Raw genomic sequence first — 21,328 nt, 5'->3', positions numbered from 1 at the left:
TGTTGAAACTCCGCTGTCGGCTGGAATTTTTGACGTTTCTTCAGCAAGTCCATCAGTGGAGCAATCACGCTATAAAACGTTTGCACAAATGTCCGATCAAATCCACTCATGCCAAGAAATCACATTATTTCCCTTCGTCATGAGGGTATTGAAAACTCCCAATAACTGTTGGTTTCACATCCCGTGTGACCATTCGACCCTGTCCAATTGTATGGCCAAGGAAAGTGACTTGGGCTTTTCCAAATTCACTTTTGGCTAGGTTTATCACCAAACCCGCTTCCTGAAGTCGATCGAATAACTCCATCAGATGTTTCAAATGTTCTGTCCATGTCTGGCTGAAAATTACCAGATCGTTGATGTATACCGCACAATTGGGTAATCCTGAAACAACTTTGTTAGTTAACCGTTGAAATGTGGCTGGGGCGTTTTTCATGCCAAATGGCATAACTTTGAATTAGTATATACCATCTGGAGTCACAAAACCCCAAATCTCCTTCGCCCTTTTGGATAAAGGTACCTGCCAGTCACCTTTAAGTAAATCCAGTTTTGAAATAAAAGCTGATTGTCCCACTTTCTCAATGCAATCCTCCAAACGTGGGATAGGATAAGAGTCTGTTCTTGTAACTGCATTAACCTTTCTATAGTCCACACACAACCGTTGGGTACCATCTGGTTTTGGTACCATTACTATGGGTGAACTCCATTGGCTGCAACCCACTTCAATTATGCCATACTCTCAATCTCTTTGTTAACCTGTGCCAATTTTAAAGGGTTAAGTCTTTATGGATGTTGTTTGATTGGAACAGCATTTCCCACATCTACATCATTTTAGTACTTCCCAATTTATCTCTACAAACTTGCCCATGTGATATCAATAACTCTTTCAGGTCAGTTCGTTGATCCTCTGGAAGGTAACTCAACAATTTATCCTAATTTTTAAGAACATCCTCATTTTCCAATTTAATTTGAGGTATGTCAAATTTACAGTCATCTGGATTTGGTTCATCACTTTGAGTTAGAATCGTTAAAACCTCCTCCTTTTTCTCTCCTTCCCTTTCAAAGTACCTTTTAAGCATATTCACATGACAGACTCGGTGTGTCTTCCTTCCATCTGGTGTTTTTACCACATAATTCACCTCACTTAATTTCCTTTCAATCTGATAAGGTCCACAAAACCTTGCTTTTCAAGGTTCACCTACCAGTGGTAACAACACTAAAACTTTATCTCTACTGGCAAAATTATGAACTTTGGATTACTTGTCTGCTACCTGTTTCATCACATTTTGTGCACCTTTTAAATGCTGTCTAGCCAATTCACCTGCTGTATTTAATCGTTCCCTGCAATTTGACATGTAATCCAATAATGTAAGTTCCGATTTCTCAGTCACCAATTTTTCCTTAATCAATTTAAGTGGTCCTCTTACCTCATGACCAAAAATGAGTTCAAAAGGACTAAATATGGTTTATTCATTAGGAGCATCCCTAATTGCAAACAGTACGAATGGAATTCCTTTATCCCAATCCTCTGGATAATCGTGACAATAAGCCCTCAACATTGTCTTTAATGTCTGATGCCACCTTTCTAACGCTCACTGCGATTCTGGATGGCAGTTCATTTAAATTGTTTTATTCCTAAGCTATCCATAACTTCTATGAATAACCTTGAGGTAAAATTTGACCCTTGATCCGATTGTATTTCTGTGGGTAGTCCATATCTGGTAAAGAATTTAAGGAACTCCTCCACAATCTTTTTAGCTGTAATATTACGTACTGGAATGGCCTCTGGAAACCTAGTAGACACATCCATTATCGTCAAAAGATATTGATTCCCACTTTTTGTTTTAGGAGGCAGTCCTACTCAATCAATTAGGACCCTTGTAAAAGGTTCCTCAATTGCTGGAATGGGTATTAAGGGTGCTGGTTTTATCACTGCTTGAGGCTTCTCTATCACTTGACATGTGTGACATGATTGACAAAATTTAGGTACATCTTTATGCAGTTCAGGCCAATAAAAATGTTTCTGGATTTTAGCTTGAGTTTTTCTTATTCCCAAATGACCACCCACTGGTACCTCATGTGCAACTCGCAACACCTCCTTTCTATACCGTACCGGCAATACTACTTGATGAACTTCTGCCCACTCATCATCCGCCTGCATATGTAAAGGTCTCCATTTTCTCATCAAGACATTAGTGTTAGGGTAATAACACTGCGGTACACACGCAGATCCCTCTTCCGTGTATGCTTTCTGATACATCCGTTTTAGTTCTAAATCTTTTTGTTGTAACTCCGCCAATTTTCCTGAACTAAAAATATCTGCCTCATCTTGTTCTTTTTCAACTATCTGATCAAAAATCGTTTCTGATAATTGCACTTCAACGTCATCTTCACTCTTTAATTTCTCCTCTTGTCTTAACCTGTGGCTTTGCGACCTTGTTACTACACAATCCGGAAAAATCCCAGGATATTCGTCCTTCAACACTTCAGTTGTTCTGATTTTCCATTGGCTTATCTACTACAGTAGGCATCACTCCCACCTGCAATCCAGCCATATTATTACCCAAGATAAACTGTATTCCTGGACAAGATAGTTTCTCTATTACTCCTACTACCACTTCAACACTCTTCAGTGGACTTTCCAACCTGATCGCATATAATGGAACACTATTCCTCTCACCCTGAATTCCACATATTACCATATTTGCTGGCAACATTCTTCCCAAATTACATAACTCCTCATCTCTTACCATTAAAGATTGACTAGCTCCCGTATCTCTTAAAATTGTGCCTTCTTTTCCTGCTACTCCTGATACACATGAGTAAACTTTACCCACACAAGTAAATTCTTTAAAAAGATCTGGCACCTTCTTATCAATCACCTCTTGATCAGGCTGTACAATCTTTTACACCTCCTTCACTTCACTTGGGCTTTCCTTTACCCCTTTAACAAACCCTACTGTCTTACCCTGTTTTACCACATCTGCCTTCCCAGTGCTTTTCTTCAACCACCAACACTGTGACTTTACATGGCCTAGTTTAATACAGTGAAAACATTTGAAACTTTTCATGCCTCTCCCACCCTCCTGGGTTTCTTTTTTAATCTGAGGTACACTCTCATTATCACCCATCAGATCACCTTTACCTTTACCACTTGAGTATTTCTCATGTCCCCAGTTTCTATCGCTCACAGGCTGAAACTGATGTCGGAAACTAAGCTTTGATTTATGAACTAATTCATAATCATATGCCATTTCTGCTGCTAATCTCGCAGTTTTAACCCTCTGCTCTTCCATATGAATTCTCACTACATCAGGAATTGAATTTTTAAACTCCTCCAAATGTATAATTTCTCTGAGAGCTTCATATGTTTGGTCTATTTTCAAAGCCCTTATCCACCTATCAAAATTACTCTGTTTGATCCTTTCAATCTCCATGTATGTTTGACCAAATTCTTTCCTCAAATTTCTAAATCTTTGTCTGTAGGCTTTAGGCACTAGTTCATAAGCACCTAAGATGGATTTTTTCACCTCCTCATACGTCTCAGATACCTCCTCCGGTAGTGATGCAAACACTTCACTCGCCCTACCTACCAGCTTTGTTTGAATCAGTAGGACCCACATGTCCTGTGGCCATTTAATTTGTTTAGCTACCTTCTCAAATGAAATAAAAAATGCTTCTACCTCCTTCTTGTCAAACCTTGGCAAAGCTTGGACATATTTAAATGGATTTCCACCAAGCCTTTGACTATGACACTCTTTATCACTATCCTCATCACTATCATCCAACTGTACGTTTCCCTTAACGCCTGCCAATTTTAACTGACTGTCATGTTTCATGGCCATTTTCTGAAGTTCATACTCTCTCTCTTTATCTTTTTCCCTGACCTGTATCTCCCTTTCTCTTTCTTTTTGTTCTGCAAAGGCTATTCTTTCTGTTTTTCTTTCTTTTCTTTCTTTTTCCTCTATCTCTCTGTCTCTTTCCCTTTCTTTGTCCTGTCACTCTCTTTCTCTTTCTTTTCCCTCTCTCTCTTTCGTATTCAAGCTGCTTTAATTCTTTCTCATGTTCCATTTGTTTAATTTGCAACTGAATTTTTGCTATTTCCAATGAGTCAAACTGTATCTCAGGTAACTTTAAATGCTTAGCCAGCGCCATAATGACCTTGTCATTTCCCATTTTGTCAGGTAATGTTAATTGCAATGTTTTTGCCAAATCTAACAGTCTGCTTTAAGTACTGCATGTGACCGTCTCCAGCCCCAAAAACTTTAGAGCCTCTGAAAGAGCCATTGTCCACAACACACTCCCTACTTAAACTAAAATACCACACCTGAAAAGCATCCACAATATATTCACCCCTCACTGTCTTTAAGTTCACAAAGCCAATCCAATAGATAGACTTTTATTCCCCCTTGAACCCCAATTTGTTGTGGGCCAAGGTTTAGAGAACTCCAAAGTGTATCATGGAGTTCACCTGACCCATAACTTTTGATAGATTGTGGTACGGGGAGCACACGGCTCACTCTACAGGTGTGGTACCCCAAAAATGGAAAAGTATTTTTTAAAGCAAAACTATGTTTATTCTATGAACTCAAGTTAACCTTTTTAAAACATATAGTAAACATCTTAGCAACCATTAATTCAAATACAACCCCCAAAGACTACAACACTAAGTAAACCTTTAAGCTTTCCTTTTTAACATCCATACGATTTATAAACAAAACCTTTATCAGAAGCACATCAGGTTAAAGTCACTACTGAAAACATTTATAATTCTGAATTCACCAAATGATCAAGAGATAGTCTTTTGATGGCAGAGAGAACAGCTGTACACCTTTTTTCTTTAAATTTAGAGTACCCAATTCATTTTGTTTTCCAATTAAGGGGCAATTTAGTGTGTTCAATCCACCTACCTTGCACATCTTTGGGTTGTGGGGGTGAAACCCACGCAAACACGGGGGGAATGTGCAAACTCCACACGGATAGTGACCCAGAGCCGGGATCAAACCTGGGACCTCGGCGCCATGAGGCAACAGGGCTAACCCACTGCGCCACCAGGCTGCCCAACAGCAGTACACCTGCTTGGTCTGGCTTCAGCTCCAACACTGAAAACAAAACTAAAACACACCCTGCATTCTGCTCAAAGACGTAAGTAAAAAGCTGACAGACAGCCCAGCTCCACCCACTCTCTGACATCACTGCAGTAGTAAACACCCATTTCTTAAAGGTACTCTCACTACAGATATTTATATGCACACCCATTTATAAACACTCAGTTCTTAAAGGTACTCTCACATGACATATTGAACCCTCTCCAAAATCAATATATCCTTCCTGAGGTGTTCTGGGGTCGGAATAAGGCTGTATATGAAGGATGAATAGCAAGGGTAGCACAGTAGCACAGTGGTTAGCACTGTTGCTTCACAGCTCCAGGGTCTCAGGTTCGATTCCCGGCTTGGGTCACTGTCTGTGTGGAGTTTGCACGTTCTCCCTGTGTCTGCGTGGGTTTGCTCCGGTTTCCTCCCACAAGTCGCGAAATTCGTACCGTTAGGTAATTTGGACATTTTGAATTCTCCCTCCGTGTACCCAAACAGGCGCAGGTATGTGGCAACTAAGGCCTTTTCACAGTAACTTCATTGCAGTGCTAATGTAAGCCTGCTTGTGACAATAAAGATTATTATTAAGATTCTTTTCTCTTTGGTCCTCAGTGGAGCATGTGGAAGATTCCTTAACCTCGATGCTTTGTTATCAGATAAAATAACCACACCTTCCTCTATCTCCAAACTCAATTTAGATGTGACTCCTTCTTCCATTGCTGCTACTACCACCAGGAGATCATAATGGTCACAGTGGAATGCATTACCTAGCCAGATGAAGAGCAAGAGTGTGAGGGTGTGAGATACTTATTTATATAGTGAAATGTTGACATGAAAGATCTGGCTGACTAAAATTGTACAGCGATTACATGTGTCATTCTTTAAGGATTGTAATGTCTTAGGTGCGGAATTAAGTTTGATGTTTGCAACTCGCTCCCAGCTGTCTGCCATTCCAGTCATTTTGAGTTTGTGTCTCCGAGTTATACATCATTCCATACATCTAATAAGAAGAATGAACATTTTCCTAAACCAAAAATGGCATACATCCAGAGGCCATTCGGCTCAAGAATCCGATCTATCCAGACTCCATTGACTGGATTCTCCAATTTCCAGACTAAGTGCTGATGCTGGCTTGGTAACAATGGCGGTTTACGGCAACAAAACGGCGCAACAGCTGCACCGATTCCGGGACCGTTGGGGGGCTTGCAGCTGCGCTGGGTAAAGCTCCCAGCTTCCACGCCAAAAACAGCTGGAGAATGGTTGAGACCGTGGCCGTGCATGTCCACGGCGGCCTGTGGTGGCCGCACCGTGCAACATGGCGCCGGCAGCGCGTGGACCCGGCCTGCCAAATAATGACCCCCAGTGACTCCCCTCGCTACCCCTGGCCATCCCCCACCAGTCCCTCCAGCCCTCGCCGAAGCCCGCCCGGCCAGAGCCACAGCTCCCCCCCGACTGTGGCGGCCATGAAACAAAATGGCATAAGTGTTCCGCGCTGTCGGGAGCTCGGCCCATTGGGGGCGGAGTATCGGGGTAGGGCCTCAGGTGATATCCTGAGGCCGTCCTGCCGGCATGCGGCGTACTCAAATGCCGTTTTTAAGGAGGCAGGGCATCGCAAAAACGGTGCCGCCCCCGATTTCAGCGCAAACGGATTCTCCGCCCAAACGCGATTTCGCCGTCGGTGATCGGAGATCCCCCCCACCCCCCCGCCCCACCCCCCCTCCCCATATATGATTATTCTTTTTTAAAAGAAATTTAGAGTACCCAATGTATTTTTCATTTAAGGGGCAATTTAGCGTGGCCAATCCACCTAACCTGCACATCTTTGGGTTGTGGGGGTGAAACCCACACAGACGTGGGAGAACGTGCAAACTCCACATGGACAGTGACCCAGCGCCGGGATCGGACCCGGGTCCGCAGCTCCGCAGTCCCAGTGCTAACCACTGCGCCACATGCCGCCCTCATATTTGATTATTTGGCTGTGCGGAGTCCGCCCGTGTCTGCGTGGGTTTCCTCTGGGTGCTCTGATTTCCTTCCACAGTCCAAAGATGTGCGGATTAGGTGGATTGACCATGCTAAATTGCCCTTAGTGTTCAAAAAATGTTAAGTGGAGGTTACTGGGTTACAGGGATAGGGTAGATACGTGGGCTTCAGTAGGGTGCTACTGAATGGCCCTCTTCTGCACTGTAAATTCTATGATTCTATGATTATTCTAATATAGATCTCCATGGTCCACTATCACAAGGCAACAAGCAGAATGGTGTTGAAGTCTGTAACCTGAGAGGTCAGATAATAATTTAAAATAAAATTATTTCTGCCATGGATTGAACCATCATCCGAGTCCATTGCTCAGGGAACAAACTTGCCGCGTGCTTTTATCACCAATATCCATTGTTACGAAATCGACCTTACCTCTTCAAACAATTCCAAACTGTATGTGTTGTCATCGTCTGCAAAATATATGATCCCTTGCTGTGTGTTGTTTAAATTGAACATTTCTCGAAGCCACCTCAGTGCCAGGTTTCTTTGCATTGTGCCACGTGGGAAGCGAGGATCCCGGATATCCCCCCTCAACTTGTAACTGCGTGGTGTTTCTACATTCAGGTGTGTGTAGTTAAGTCCCGTCTCTTTGAGGAGTCGGGTCACCAGTGTTGTTCTCCTCTGTCCGTCCTCCACCACTATCCAGTGGAGGTTGGGCACGTGAAGTAGGGTGTTAGCAACCCTCGTCAGTTCTGCCTTCTGTACAGGCCTGCTGTAAGTTGGAGTAATGACGTGAATTGTGGGGAGGATATCTGACCAGGGAGGAGGCCGTGTATAAACATACTCTGTCCTGATCACCTCCACGATATCCTTATCTGATGGACAATATTCCTTGGAGCCTGATGACTGACCAAGATCCCGGCGGTTGCCATTCTCACTCCCGTCATCTGAAAGAAAAAGACAAATTTAGTTTGTTTTTTGAAAGCTTTGTGAAGACTGACTGAGAACATTCTTGATGTGGAGATGCCGGCGTTGGACTGGGGTGAGCACAGTACGAAGTCTTACAACACCAGGTTAAAGTCCAACAGGTTTGTTTCGATGTCACTAGCTTTCGGAGCGCTGCTCCTTCCTCAGGTGAATGAAGAGGTCTGTTCCAGAAACACATATATAGACAAATTCAAAGATGCCAAACAATGCTAGGAATGCGAGCATTAGCAGGTGATTAAATCTTTACAGATCCAGAGATGGGGTAACCCCAGGTTAAAGAGGTGTGAATTGTCTCAAGCCAGGACAGTTGGTAGGATTTCGCAGGCCAGATGGTGGGGGATGAATGTAATGTGACATGAATCCCAGGTCCTGGTTGAGGCCGCACTCATGTGTGCGGAACTTGGCTATAAGTTTCTGCTCGGCGATTCTGCGTTGTCGCGGGTCCTGAAGGCCGCCTTGGAGAACGCTTACCCGGAGATCAGAGGCTGAATGCCCTTGACTGCTGAAGTGTTCCCCGACTGGAAGGGAACATTCCTGCCTGGTGATTGTTGCGCGATGTCCGTTCATTCGTTGTCGCAGCGTCTGCATGGTCTCGCCAATGTACCACGCTTCGGGACATCCTTTCCTGCAGCGTATGAGGTAGACAACGTTGGCCGAGTCGCACGAGTATGTACCGCGTACCTGGTGGGTGGTGTTCTCACGTGTAATAGTGGTATCCATGTTGATGATCTGGCACGTCTTGCAGAGATTGCCATGACAGGGTTGTGTGGTGTCGTGGTCACTGTTCTGAAGACTGGGTAATTTGCTGCACACAATGGTTCGTTTGAGGTTGCGCGGTTGTTTGAAGGCAAGTAGTGGGGGTGTGGGGATGACCTTGGCAAGGTGTTCATCGTCATCAATGACGTGTTGAAGGCTGTGAAGAAGATGACGTAGTTTCTCCGCTCCGGGGAAGTACTGGACGACGAAGGGTATTCTGTCGGTTGTGTCCCATGTTTGTCTTCTGAGGAGGTCGGTCCGTTTTTCGCTGTGGCGCGTTGGAACTGTCGATCGATGAGTCGAGTGCCATATCCCGTTCGTACGAGGGCATCTTTCAACGTCTGTAGATGTCTGTTACGCTCCTCCTCGTCTGAGCAGATCCTGTGTATACGGAGCGCTTGTCCATAGGGGATGGCTTCTTTAATGTGTTTAGGGTGGAAGCTGGAGAAGTGGAGCATCATGTTTCTGGAACAGACCTCTTCATTCACCTGAGGAAGGAGCAGCGCTCCGAAAGCTAGTGACATCGAAACAAACCTGTTGGACTTTAACCTGGTGTTGTAAGACTGAGAACATTCTTGGCCTTGATTTCTTCTTGGTAACTGCCTTTTTTCTTTTGCTAACAGTCAGGGTAGCTCAGACTCCATCACTAGATGGCACTCCACATTGCTCCATCCACCGATTGTGTCCTGAGTCGATATCATGTTTCTGTCCAATATGGTATAATATATAATGATTACGCTTGCATTTATGAAGCATAGAATCTGGTCAAAACAAATTACTTCTGTAATGCAACTACGAAGAGCTGTAGCTATTCTGCACAAAGAGGTGATTGAAATGAAGTGAATAGCACTTTTCTTTTGTGATATTGACCTGTACATCAGGTGAATTCAGAATTAGGCGGCACGGTGGCACAGCGGTTAGCACAGCTGCCTCACAGTGCCAGGAACCACTGTCTTGGCATTCTGTCTGTGTGGAGTATGCACTTTCTCCCCATGTCTGCCTCTGTTTCCTCCGGGTGCTTCGGTTTCCTCCCACAGTCCAATGATGTGCAGATTAGGCGGATAGGCCATGTTAAAAAATTGCCCCTGAGTATGCAGGTCAGGTGGGTTTACGGGGATAGGCGGGGGAATGGACATGGGTAAGGGTGCTCCTTCAGAGGGTCGGTGCAGACTCGATGGGCCAAATGGCCTCCTTCTACACTGTAGGGATTCGATGATCATACTTTTATTTTAATAGCGCTATAGGATCTTTAACATCTACTCAACTATTCAGACTGGGCTTTCAGATGGCATCCCTGACAGTGTGGCCCTCAGTTTGCACTACACCACAGTGAGGCAAGCTGGCAGACACAATGATGTATCCAATACACTTCCAGTTCAGAAGTGTAAAAGGTAAATGTGTGCACCTCAGAGAGCAGGGACATGGATTCACAATCACTATTCTGCATCTAGCTACTTTCTGACTTCATTTTCACTTCAAAGGGGAGGAATTGACTGGACATAGAGTGCCAGGTCAAATGAAATAGGTGATAAAACAATGAGAACATGTCAAACAAGCTTTGTGTGTCTACAACCTATAATTACAGAACATCATTAAAAGCCTTTACGGACCAAGTTCTCCTCTTCCTTGATCAAGGGCTGTGGATGGTTTGGATGTATTGAAAAGAGGGCTGAAAAATATGTTGCTCGTTAAAGCACAGATACGTTTAATTTGTGTAAATATGTGGAGTATTCCATTTGCAGAGTCTAAATAATACGTTTTCTTGCAAGAAACATTTATATGCTCAAATGATTATACAAAATCACATTGTACCTCCTCTATCACTAACATTGCTTGTCTGCACTTAAGCACCGACTGCTCTGTGACAATCATGCAAACTGTATGCACAGGTGCTCCAATTGGTTCATATCTGAGCTGCACTGTCCCAGGCAGGTACGAATTCCTCCATTTTATGTCATATGTGTGATCTGGCAATGAGACTTGCTGCAAAGTGTCTTTCCAACCTGGAAGGCTGCTACTAACCAGGGCAGGTATATTATCTAGAAATACAATATTAGCCGTGGTGTTGTAATGTTTATATCAGTTGAAGGGCTAATTTAAATGAAGATCAGAGAATCATAGAAAGCTTAGGGCGCAGAAAGAGGCCATTTGGCCCCTTGTGTCTGTGCTAGCCAACAAACGAGCCACCCAGCCTAATCCCACTTTCCAGCATGTGGTTCATAGCCTTGAAGGTGCATATTCAGACACCCTTTAAATGAGTTGAGAGTTTCTGCGTCTACTATCCTTTCAGGCAGTGCGTTCCAGAGCCCCCCCCCACAACCCTCTGGGTTAAAAACATTTTCCTCAACTCCCCTTCAATATTCCTGCCAATCACTTTAAGTCTTTGCCCCCTACTCATTGACCTCTCTGCTGAAGTAAGTAGGCCCTTCCCATCTACTCTATCTAGGCCCCTCACAATTTTGTACATCTCAATCAAATCTTCCCTCAGCCTACTCTGTTCCAAGGACGGGAACCCCAGCCTATCCAATCTTTCCTCATAGCTGCAATTTCCCAGATCTGGAACATCCTTGTCAATCATCACGGTACCAATCTCTAATGCAATTACACCCTTTGGTAATGAGGTAACCATGACCTGCTGTGGCCTAACTAATGTTTCATATAGTTACAGCTAATCCTCCCTTATTGCTATTTTCTATGCCTTAGCTAATAAATTAAAGGATTCCATATGCCTTCTTTTTTTATAGAAATATTTTTCTTGAAGGCATTTTTCATATGTGCACAAATGCAAAAGCCAAACCTCGGCAACAGGTAACAAAACTAACTACCCACCCTCACCATCCGCCCTTCAGTCTCCAGCCCTCCAACCCCCGTCACCCCAAGCTCGCCTCCCATTTTTTTCGCTTCCTCTCATAGCCACCCCCAAAAAAACACCCCTAACAATACCTGCTTCCCAGCTGATGCCTCAGTTCACTTTAAGGAAGTTGATAAAAGGCTTGTACCTCAGGGTAAACCCCTCTTCCAGTCCAAGTATGGCGAACGTAACTTTTTCCAGCTGCAAAGATTCTGCCAGGTCACTCACCCATACTCTCGCCTTTGGCGGCCCCGGGTCCTGCCAACTCAACAAAATCTCCAGGCTATCAGGGAGGCAAAGGCCAAGTCTTCGGTCCCTCTAGGCCTTCAGTGCCTTATACAACAGCCAAAACCAATCCACAAACCCCAGCCCCAACCCAAACCGTCCCAACACCTCCAAAAGCTATGGCCACTCAACCACGGTCAAATGCCTTCTCTGCGTCCATTGCCACCATCACTTTTCCACTTCCCACTTCCTGCCACTCTGAGGGCATCATAATAATGTTGAGCAGTCTGCATACATTCGTCGACAGTTGTCGCCCCTTCACAAAACACATCTGATTCTCCCCTATGACACCCAGCACACAATCCTCTATCCATGACGCCAGCATCTTTGCCAACAACTTTGCATCCACATTTAACAGTGAAATCGGACGGTATGTGATACACCATCAATAACACACGATGAGTGATGAACGTAACTGAGGCTTTAATACACTAAGTAGCAAGCCTCCTGCCTCAAGACCCGAACTGGGTCGGAGGCGGAGACTTACCAACTTTATACAGAAGCCCGAGGGGAGGAGCCACAGGCAGAGCCAGCCTGGATAAGCCCAGGCATGCACAATACAATACAATACAAATAATGCAATAACGTGGTTTACCACATTCACCCCCTGTTTAAAAAAAGTTCGGCGGGGGTGACGTGGTCTTAAAGTACAAGTCTGTCGGGGGCCTTGACCATCCGCCATGATCGCCTCAGTCCCGGCTGTGGTGTGGTGGTGGTGCTTGTCGCCGGTGGGTCTGCTGGTGTCAGTTCGTGAGGGAGATGGGCATGGGTGGGGGAAGACGGTGTAGGGTATGGTGATGGTCGTCGGGGAGCCTGCAGGTGCCAAATCCCGAAGGGAGACCGTGTCCTGCCGCCCGTCCTGGTGTGCCACGTAGGCATATTGGGGGTTTGCATGGAGGAGCAGAACCTTCTTGACAAGGGGGTCGGTTTTATGGCGCCTCGCATGCTTCCGGAGAAGGACGGGCCCTGGGACTGTCAGCCAGGATGGAAGCGAGACCCCAGAGGTGGATTTCCAGAGGAAGGCAAACATACGTTCATGAGGAGTCTTGTTGTTGGCTGTACATAGGAGTGACCGGATGGAGTGGAGCACGTCGGAGACAACCTCCTGCCAGCAGGAGACTGTAGGGCCAGAAGGACAGCCTTCCAGACCGTCGCGTTCTCCCTCTCCACCTGTCCGATTCCCCGGGGGTTATAGCTGGTCGTCCTGCTGGAGGCGATGCCTTTGCTGAGCAGGAACTGACGCAACTCGTCGCTCATAAAGGAGATGCCCTGGTCGCTGTGGATGTCGGCGGGGAACCCGAAAAGGGTGAAAAGACTGTGCAGTGCCTTGATAATGGAGGCAGAGGTCATGTCAGAGCAGGGGGTGGTGAAGGGGAATCTTGAGTACTCGTCAACGATGTTGAGGAAGTACACATTACGGTTAGTGGAGGGGAGGGGCCCTTTGAAGTCGATGCTGAGGCGCTCAAAGGGGCGAGAGGCCTTTCCCAGGTGTGCTCTGTCTGGCCGATAGAAGTGCGGTTTGCACTCCACGCAGACCTGGTAGTCCCTGGTCACGGACCTGACCTCCTCGATGGAGTAAGGCAGGTTGAAAGTGGGAAAAACGTGTGACCCCTGGGTGACAGAGGGCCCGGAGTCGGTCTACCTGTGTGCTGGCACATGTACCACGGGAGAGGGCATCTGGGGGCTCATTGAGCTTCCCGGGTCGATACAAGATATCATAGCTGTAGGTGGAGAGCTCGATCCTCCACCTCAGAATCTTGTCATTCTTGATCTTGCCCCGCTGTGTGTTATTGAACATGAATGCAAATGACCGTTGGTCAGTGAGGAGAATGAATCGCCTGCCGGCCAAGTAATGCCTCCAATGTCTCATAGCTTCTACGATGGCTTGGGCTTCCTTTTCGACAGAGGAGTGTCAAATTTCGGAGGCATGGAGGGTACGGGAGAAGAAATCCACGGGCCTGCCGGCCTGGTTGAGTGTAGCGGCCAGAGCAAAGTCTGGCGCATCGCTCTCTACTTGGAACGGAATGGACTCGTCCACAGCGTGCATCGCGGCTTTGGCAATATCTGCTTTGATGCGATTGAAGGCCAAGCGGACCTCAGCCGTCGGGAAAAATGATGGATTTGGTCAGTGGACTTGCCTTGTCCGCATAGTTGGGGACCCACTGGGCATAGTACGAGAAGAACCACAGGCATCTCATCAGGGCCTTGGGGCAGTGGGGAGGGGGAGTTCCAGGAGGGGGCGCATGCGGTCGGGGTCGGGCCCTAGGACTCCGTGTTCTATGACGTAGCCGAGGATGGCCAGGCTGGTTGTGCGAAAGACGCATTTCTCTATTATAAGTGAGATTCAGGAGTTTCGCGGTGTGGAGGAAGCGCCGAAGGTTCTCGTCATGGTCCTGCTGGTCATGACGACATTGTCTAGGTATGGGAACGTGGCCCGCAGCCCGTACTGGTCAACCATTCGGTCCATTTCTCTTTGGAAGACCGAGACCCTGGTTGGTAACACTGAAGGGCCCCTGAGGAAGTGGTAGAGGCGGCCATCTGCCTCGAAGGCAGTGTATTGGCGGTCCTCCGGGCGGATAGGGAGCTGGTGGTACGCGGACTTCAAGTCGACAGTGGAGAAGACTCGACATTGTGCAATCTGATTGACCATGGCAGACATGCGGGAGAGGGGCTACGCATCGAGCTGCGTGTATTGGTTAATGGTCTGGCTGTAATCGATGACCATCCGGTGCTTCTCCCCAGTCTTGATGACCACCACTTGGGCTCTCCAGGGGCTATTACTAGCCTCAATGATCGCCTCTCGCAAGAGTCGCTGGACCTCTGACCTGATGAAGGCCCTGTCCTGGGCACTGTAGCGTCTGCTTCTGGTATTAACGGGCTTACAGTCCGGAGCGAGGTTTGCGAAGAGGGAGGGTGGGGCGACCTTAAGGGTCACAAGGCTACAGACGGTGAGGGGGGGGGGGGGGGGGGCAGGGGTCTGCCGAACTTTAAGGTAAGGCTCTGGAGATGGCACTGGAAGCGAGCCCCAGTAATAGGGCAGCGCAGAGATGGGGGAGGACGTAGAGCTTAAAGTTGGTGTACTCTACGCCTTGTACAGTAAGGGTCGCGACACAGTACCCCCGGAGTTCTACTGCATGGGATCCGGAAGCCAGGGAGATTTTCTGGGTCGCGAATAGGATTGGGAGGGAGCAGCGCCTTACAGTATCTGGGTGTATGAAGCTGTCTGTGCTCCCGGAGTCAAAAAGGCAGGCCGTCTCGTGCCCGTTGATCTGGACGGTCATCATGGACTTTGCGAGGTGATGCCGACGGGACTGATCGAGTGTGACGGAGACGAGCATCGCAAAGCGGTCAGTAGGCCAGTCGGAGGTAGCGGCGGCCAGCGTACGGTCGGGTGAGCTGGGCTCCCGGGAGGCTGCGGAGTGGTCCCAAGATGGTGGCCCCCATGAGTCATGTGTGGTGGGTGGCATCGGCGATGGCATCTATGATGGCGGCCCCCATGGGTCGCGCGTGGCGGGTGGCAGCGGCGATGGCGTCCAAGATGGTGGCCCCCGTGGGTCGCACGTGGCAACCAAAATTAAAGATGGCGGCACCCACGGGTCGCACATGACGGGTGGCGCGGCAGCTGGGGGCGGCCCCGACAGGCAGCAGGCAGCGCTGCTGGGCCTAGAAGATTTGGGGGGGATCAGGCCTGGCAGGCCTTTGCGAAGTGGCCCTTCTTCCCACAGCCATTACAAGTTGCGTTCCGTGCTGTGCAGCATTGTCTGGGGTGAGTACCCTGGCCGCAGAAGTAGCACCTCGGGCCTCCGGCGGTGGCGGGCCGCTGCGCGGCGCAGGTTTGCATCGTACCCGGGTCGGTTGATAGCTGCACCCACGAGGCCCACGAGGGTGCCGCGGGGTCGAAGGTGCAGACCCCCGTGCTCTGGGAGACCAGCTCTAGTGAGTTGAAGAGTTGCAGTGTCTCTGGGAGGCCGAGTGTCCCCCTTCTAGTAACCGTTGGCGGATATAATTAGAGTTCATGCCCGCGACATAAGTGTCCCTGATCAGCATCTCCGCGTGCTGGGTAGCCGATATCGCCCGGCAGTCACAGTTCTGGCAGAGGATGCGCAAGGTGCACAGGAATTCTACGAGTTGCTGTCTCGTGGCGAGGAGGTGCCTAGCATATACTTGGTTAACGGATTTCACGATTTGTCCTTTTAGCAGCGTTATTGCCTCCGTGTACGAGGGGGCGTCCCTGATGAGGAGAAAGACCCTTGGGCTCACCCATACTTGGAGGACCTGCTTCTTCTGGAGGTCTGTGAAGTCTTCGTTGAAGGATGCGAGGTATGCCTCGAAGCAGCTTAGCCAGTGTTCAAACGTTTCTGTAGCGTCGGCTGCCTGTGGGTCCAGCTCCAAGCGATCAGGCTTGAGTGATGGGTTCACCTTTAGGGGTTTAGTGTATTAAATTGATACACCATCAATAACACACGACGAGTGATAAACGTAACTGAGGCTCTAATACACTAAACAGCAAGCCTCCTGCCTCTGGTCCCGAACTGGGTCGGAGGCGGAGACTTGCCACCTTTATACAGAAGCCCGAAGGGGGCAGCCACATGCGGAGCCAGCCTGGACAAGCCCAGGCATGCAGAATACAATACAATACATATAATGCAATAACGTGGTTTACCACAGTATGACCCACACTGCTCCGGATCTTTAATCTTCTTTAAGAGCAGCAATATGGATGCCTGCGACGACCTGGGGGGAGTTCCCCCTTGCCATTGACTCATTATACATCCCAACAAGCAGAGGCCCCAGCTCTGACCTAACCTTCTTATAAAACAAGTCTGGAAACCCACCTGGACCCGGTGCCTTCCCCGCCTGGATCGTCTCCACACAATAGTTATGGGTCCGGGTTTACAGAACCCCAAAGTGTTTCATGGAGTTCAACCGACCCACAACTTTTAATAGATTGTGGTGTGGGAAGCACACGGCGTACTCTCCAGGTGTGATACAGCAATTATGGACAAATGGTTTTTCAAACAAAACAATGTTTATTCTATGAATTCAAGTTAACCTTTTAAAAACAAACATTGAATACCTTAACACCCATTACTTCAAAGAAAACCCCAAAAGACTACAACACTAAATAATCCTTCAAACTGTTCCTTTAAACATCCAAAAGACTTCAAACCTTCAAAACATACATGAGGTTACATTCAATAGTCTTTGGATTTGCAGACATCAACAGACCAGCTCTGTGTTTCTTCCTGCAGCTCTCAGCAAAACACACAGACACTGCCAGCTGCCTTCTCAAACTGAAACCAAAAGCAGAAGTAAGCTCAGCTCCCCCCACCCTCTGACCTCACTTCAGTAATATGATCAGCTCCATTTCTTAAAGGTACATTGCGTAAACATCCATTTCTTACAGGTACTCTCACATGACACAGTCCATCACCTCCCTCAGCCCAATTGGGGCCCCCATCCCTGCACCTTCTCCTCTCCACTCTTGGGAACTCCAGCCTGTCCAAGAACTGCCTCATCTCTGGTTGGAGGCTCTGATTAATACAGCCTTCGATATAAGGTCTCAAAGACCCTATTCACCCCCTCTGGCTCCAATACCACCGTGCATCTCTCATCTCTCATCCTTCCAATCTCTCTCGCCACCACCTGCTTCCTCAACTGATGCACCAAATTCCTGCTCGCTTTAACCCCATAATCATAAACTGATCCTCGGCCCTCCGCAGCTGCACTACTGCCTTTCCCATGGACAGCAGCCCAAACTACACCTGGAGCCTCTGTCTCTCGTTTAGTAACGCCTCCTCCGGCGCCACCGAATATGTCCGGTCCACCCTCAGGATGTCCTCAACTAACCTCAGCCGCTCGTCCTGTTCCACCCTCTCCCTATGTGCCCGAATCAAAATAAATTCCCCCCTTACTACCACCTTCAATGCCTCCCACAGCATGGAGGCCATGACCTCCCCTGTATTATTCAGTTCCACATAATTTTGAATGGCCACCCTCACCCTCTCACAGACACGGTGTCCGCCAGCAATCCCACATCCAGCTTCCACTGTGGCCATTGAGCCTCCCCCTGCACCACCCACAGATCGACCTAGTGCAGTGCGTGGTCAGAAACCATGATTGCCGAATACTCCAAACCAACACCTGCACCAACAAAGAAATATATCTGGGAGTACACTCGGTGCACATCCCAAACCGCCATTGGTCCACCCCTCCCATACGTTCCATAAACCCCATCAACTCATTCACCATAACCAAAACTTTCAGGGGCCTAGGGAATGACCGGTCTAACCTAGGAACCAGAACCACATTGAAATCTCCCTCCATAATCAACTGATGCATGCCCAGGTCCCGAATCTACCTCAAACCCACCTCATAAAATCCACGTCATCCCAGTTTGGGGCATAAACATTCACTAACACCACAGGCGCCCCCTCCAACATCCTGCTGACCATCTCATACCTGCCCCCTGGGTCGGCTACGATACTGCCGACCTCGAAGGCCACCTTCCTGTTAGCCAGCATCGCCGCCCCCCTCATCTTTATATCCAACCCCGAGTGGAACAACTGCCCACCGACCTCTTCCTCAGCCTCGTTTGATCCCCCAGCTTCAGGTGTGTCTCCTGAAGAAAACCACAACCACCTTCGAACTCTTGAAGTGTTCAAAAACATGCGACAATTTAACCGGTCTGTTCAGCCCCTGCACATTCCACATAATCAACCGGGTTGGGAGCTCCCCGCCCCCTTTCATTGCCGGTCAACCATACCCCTTCCAGCTAACCACAGTCCTTGCCCCACAACTCCTCACTAAGATGTCCACCGCCATCCTTCCTTAACCAACAGCACCATACCAGCATTTCCACGTCAGCAACCCACCCCACCACTCCCCTCCCGCCTCATAACCAAACAAAACCCCCGCTCCTTCTCCCGTCAATCTCCCACTTTACTTCTATTAACTAGTCAACTTGCTTGTATGGTGACCCCCGCCTGGGGCCGCCATCTACCCCCCTTCCCCAAATCTGCCCGTCACCACCCACAACCCAAACACTCACCCTTTCCGCTCCCATTCTCATTAAATTTACCAATCCACCCATCCTGTGAACCCACATTCCCCACATTTAACATCTCTACTGTCCGCAGTTCAGAGTCTGCACACTCCTTCCAGTCCATGGTCTATCATAAAATACGGCGTATCAAAGAAAACTCCCGATTCTGATACATGACTCACAGATGAGCAAGATACAGCACCCCAAACGTCACCACGTCCTTGTAGAGTGTAGCCTTGATCCAGTTGCAGTCAGCCTGCTGCTTGGCCCACTCCATACCCAGGTCCTGGTATATTCTCATCTCGCTTCCTCCCCGCCAGATGCACTTCTTCATCTGCCTCGACCATCTCATGATTTCCTCCTTATTGAGAAAACGATGCAGCCTTACCACTATCGCTCTCATGATTCCCCTCCCCGCCTTTGGCCTCCTCCTCAGTGGCCCTGTGCGCCCAATCCACCTCGATCAAGGGGACAGTCAACGACCTCCTCCCCCATCAGCTCCAGCATATTGACCACATGTTTAGCGGCCAAATAGCGAGGCCTGGAGCTATTCCCCCCACCCCACATTGCAATTCGCCCCCCCCACCACGAGGTTTTCTGGGTCACCCCCACCACATTACAGAATGACCCAACCCCCATTACAGAGATCCCCACAAGAGACGTCCTGTAAGAGAGACCCCCTAGAAAGAGAGAACCCCACCAGAAACTTCCATAATAGAAATCCCATAGAAACCTACCCATTACAGAGACCCTTGATAGTGCACCCTATTGGAGAGATCCCTGCCCGATATGCTCTCACTTCTTCTTTTTCTCTGCAGAAAGCACTTAACTGCCTTTGATGTGCTTCAAGATCTGTCAATCGTAGCTAGATGTATATAAACATTGTGGATAATTTCACAGCCGCTACTTCAGATCCGTTCAAGTGTGAAGGGAAATAAGATTAAACAATCTGGACAGTTAGCTGTGTGTAACCTGTCAATCACAGCCTAGTAAAATCATTTTCATATTGATGTGAATGAAAGTCTTGCAGATCAAAGGTCTGAGGGGTTTTAAACCCAGCTGACCTGGTTTTCCCTTTCCAGGAATTTGCAGGTGCAGTTTTCTCTGCCTGAGCCAGCAAGTGTACTTCACAAGTGAGCTTTAAATTAGAGATTATTTTCACTGTCTCTGTCTGGACCTCTCTCCAGCTTCCAGACAGGGGTCTCTGCAATGGGGGGCTTTCAGGCAAGAGTCTCTATAATGGAGGGCTTCTGGGCAGCGGTCTCTGTATTGGGGGGGGGGGGATGTTTCTGGTGGTGGGCTGTCTTCTGAGGACTTCCAGGCAGGGGTCTCTGTAATGGGGCCATCTAGGCAGGGGTCTCTGTAACGGGGAGCTCCTAGGCAGGGGTCTCTGTATGGATGCTTCCAGGCAGTAGTCTCTATAATGGGACGAGGGGTTCTGATGGCGGTCTCTCTTATGGGAAGGTCTCTGGTGAGTGTCTCTCTTTTGCAGATGTCTCTGGTACGGGGTGTCTCTTATGGGGGTCTCTCTTATGGGGAGTAACTGGTGGTGGCCTCTCTTATCGAGGTTGTCTCTGGAGGGGTGGGCTGATGGGGGTGGGTGGGAAATCTGGTGGGGTGGGTTGGGCAGGATTTGCATTGTGAGGAGGGAGGGGGGCCCTCTGATGGACCTTTGGGCAACTCTGTACCTCTCAGGAGCCTCCCATTTATTGTGTAATGCTTTGCCTTCTTTGACCTCTCCATAAGAATCTTGGTTGAATTCCATTTGTCACTTTGCTGCCCAACTGACTAGCCCATTTATATCTTCCTACAGTCAACAGCAATCCTCCTGGCTATCAACCGCATGGCCAATTTTGTGTCATCTGCAAACCGCTTCATGAGTATTTTAAATTCTTCATTCCTCACACTTAATTATGAATATTGGATATACATTAATTTAGAGAAGAGACTTGAAGAAAGATTAATAGAAATTAGATTTGATTCGTATCTCCACTCAAGAGGCTGACTAAAACTTAAATACTCTGGTTGTATCTGTGACCTAATTAATATCCCCAAGGAAAATTGTAAAATAGGTGACAGTCATGTGGCAGAAACATCAATGGCAGTGTGGAGACTAGATTCCGCCTGTTTTTTGTGTCGGACAATTAACTAATCTTAATACAACTCAAGGGCAGGGAGTATGAGATTTACTGAAAAATTTAATATGCTTTATTTATTAGGTATGCGGACATATGTCTGGTGCACAAGCTGGCCCAGTTGGCAAGTGGCAAGCATACGGTTCAGAATAGCACCAATAGCACAGGTTTGAGTCCCAGGTTTGGTTGAGGTAGATTTGGG

At 47.9% G+C, this 21,328-nt stretch overlaps 1 protein-coding gene across 2 annotated transcripts in view; it reads right to left on the bottom strand.

The window, feature by feature from the left end:
• The window catches only part of LOC140398247 (galactosylgalactosylxylosylprotein 3-beta-glucuronosyltransferase 1-like), a 305,288-nt gene that overhangs the window by 62,516 nt on the left and 221,444 nt on the right, over positions 1-21,328 (bottom strand). For both annotated transcript variants that reach the window (XM_072486684.1, XM_072486682.1), the window contains one exon: positions 7,500-8,014. In XM_072486684.1, coding sequence (XP_072342785.1) covers positions 7,500-8,014 — 515 coding nt within the window. The remainder of the gene's footprint in view (positions 1-7,499; positions 8,015-21,328) is intronic.

This window comes from Scyliorhinus torazame, chromosome 21, assembly GCF_047496885.1.
Source record: "Scyliorhinus torazame isolate Kashiwa2021f chromosome 21, sScyTor2.1, whole genome shotgun sequence".
Taxonomy (NCBI): Eukaryota; Metazoa; Chordata; class Chondrichthyes; order Carcharhiniformes; family Scyliorhinidae; genus Scyliorhinus; species Scyliorhinus torazame.
Note: the sequence above shows the minus strand (reverse complement) of the source record. Positions and strands in the feature narration are given on the sequence as shown.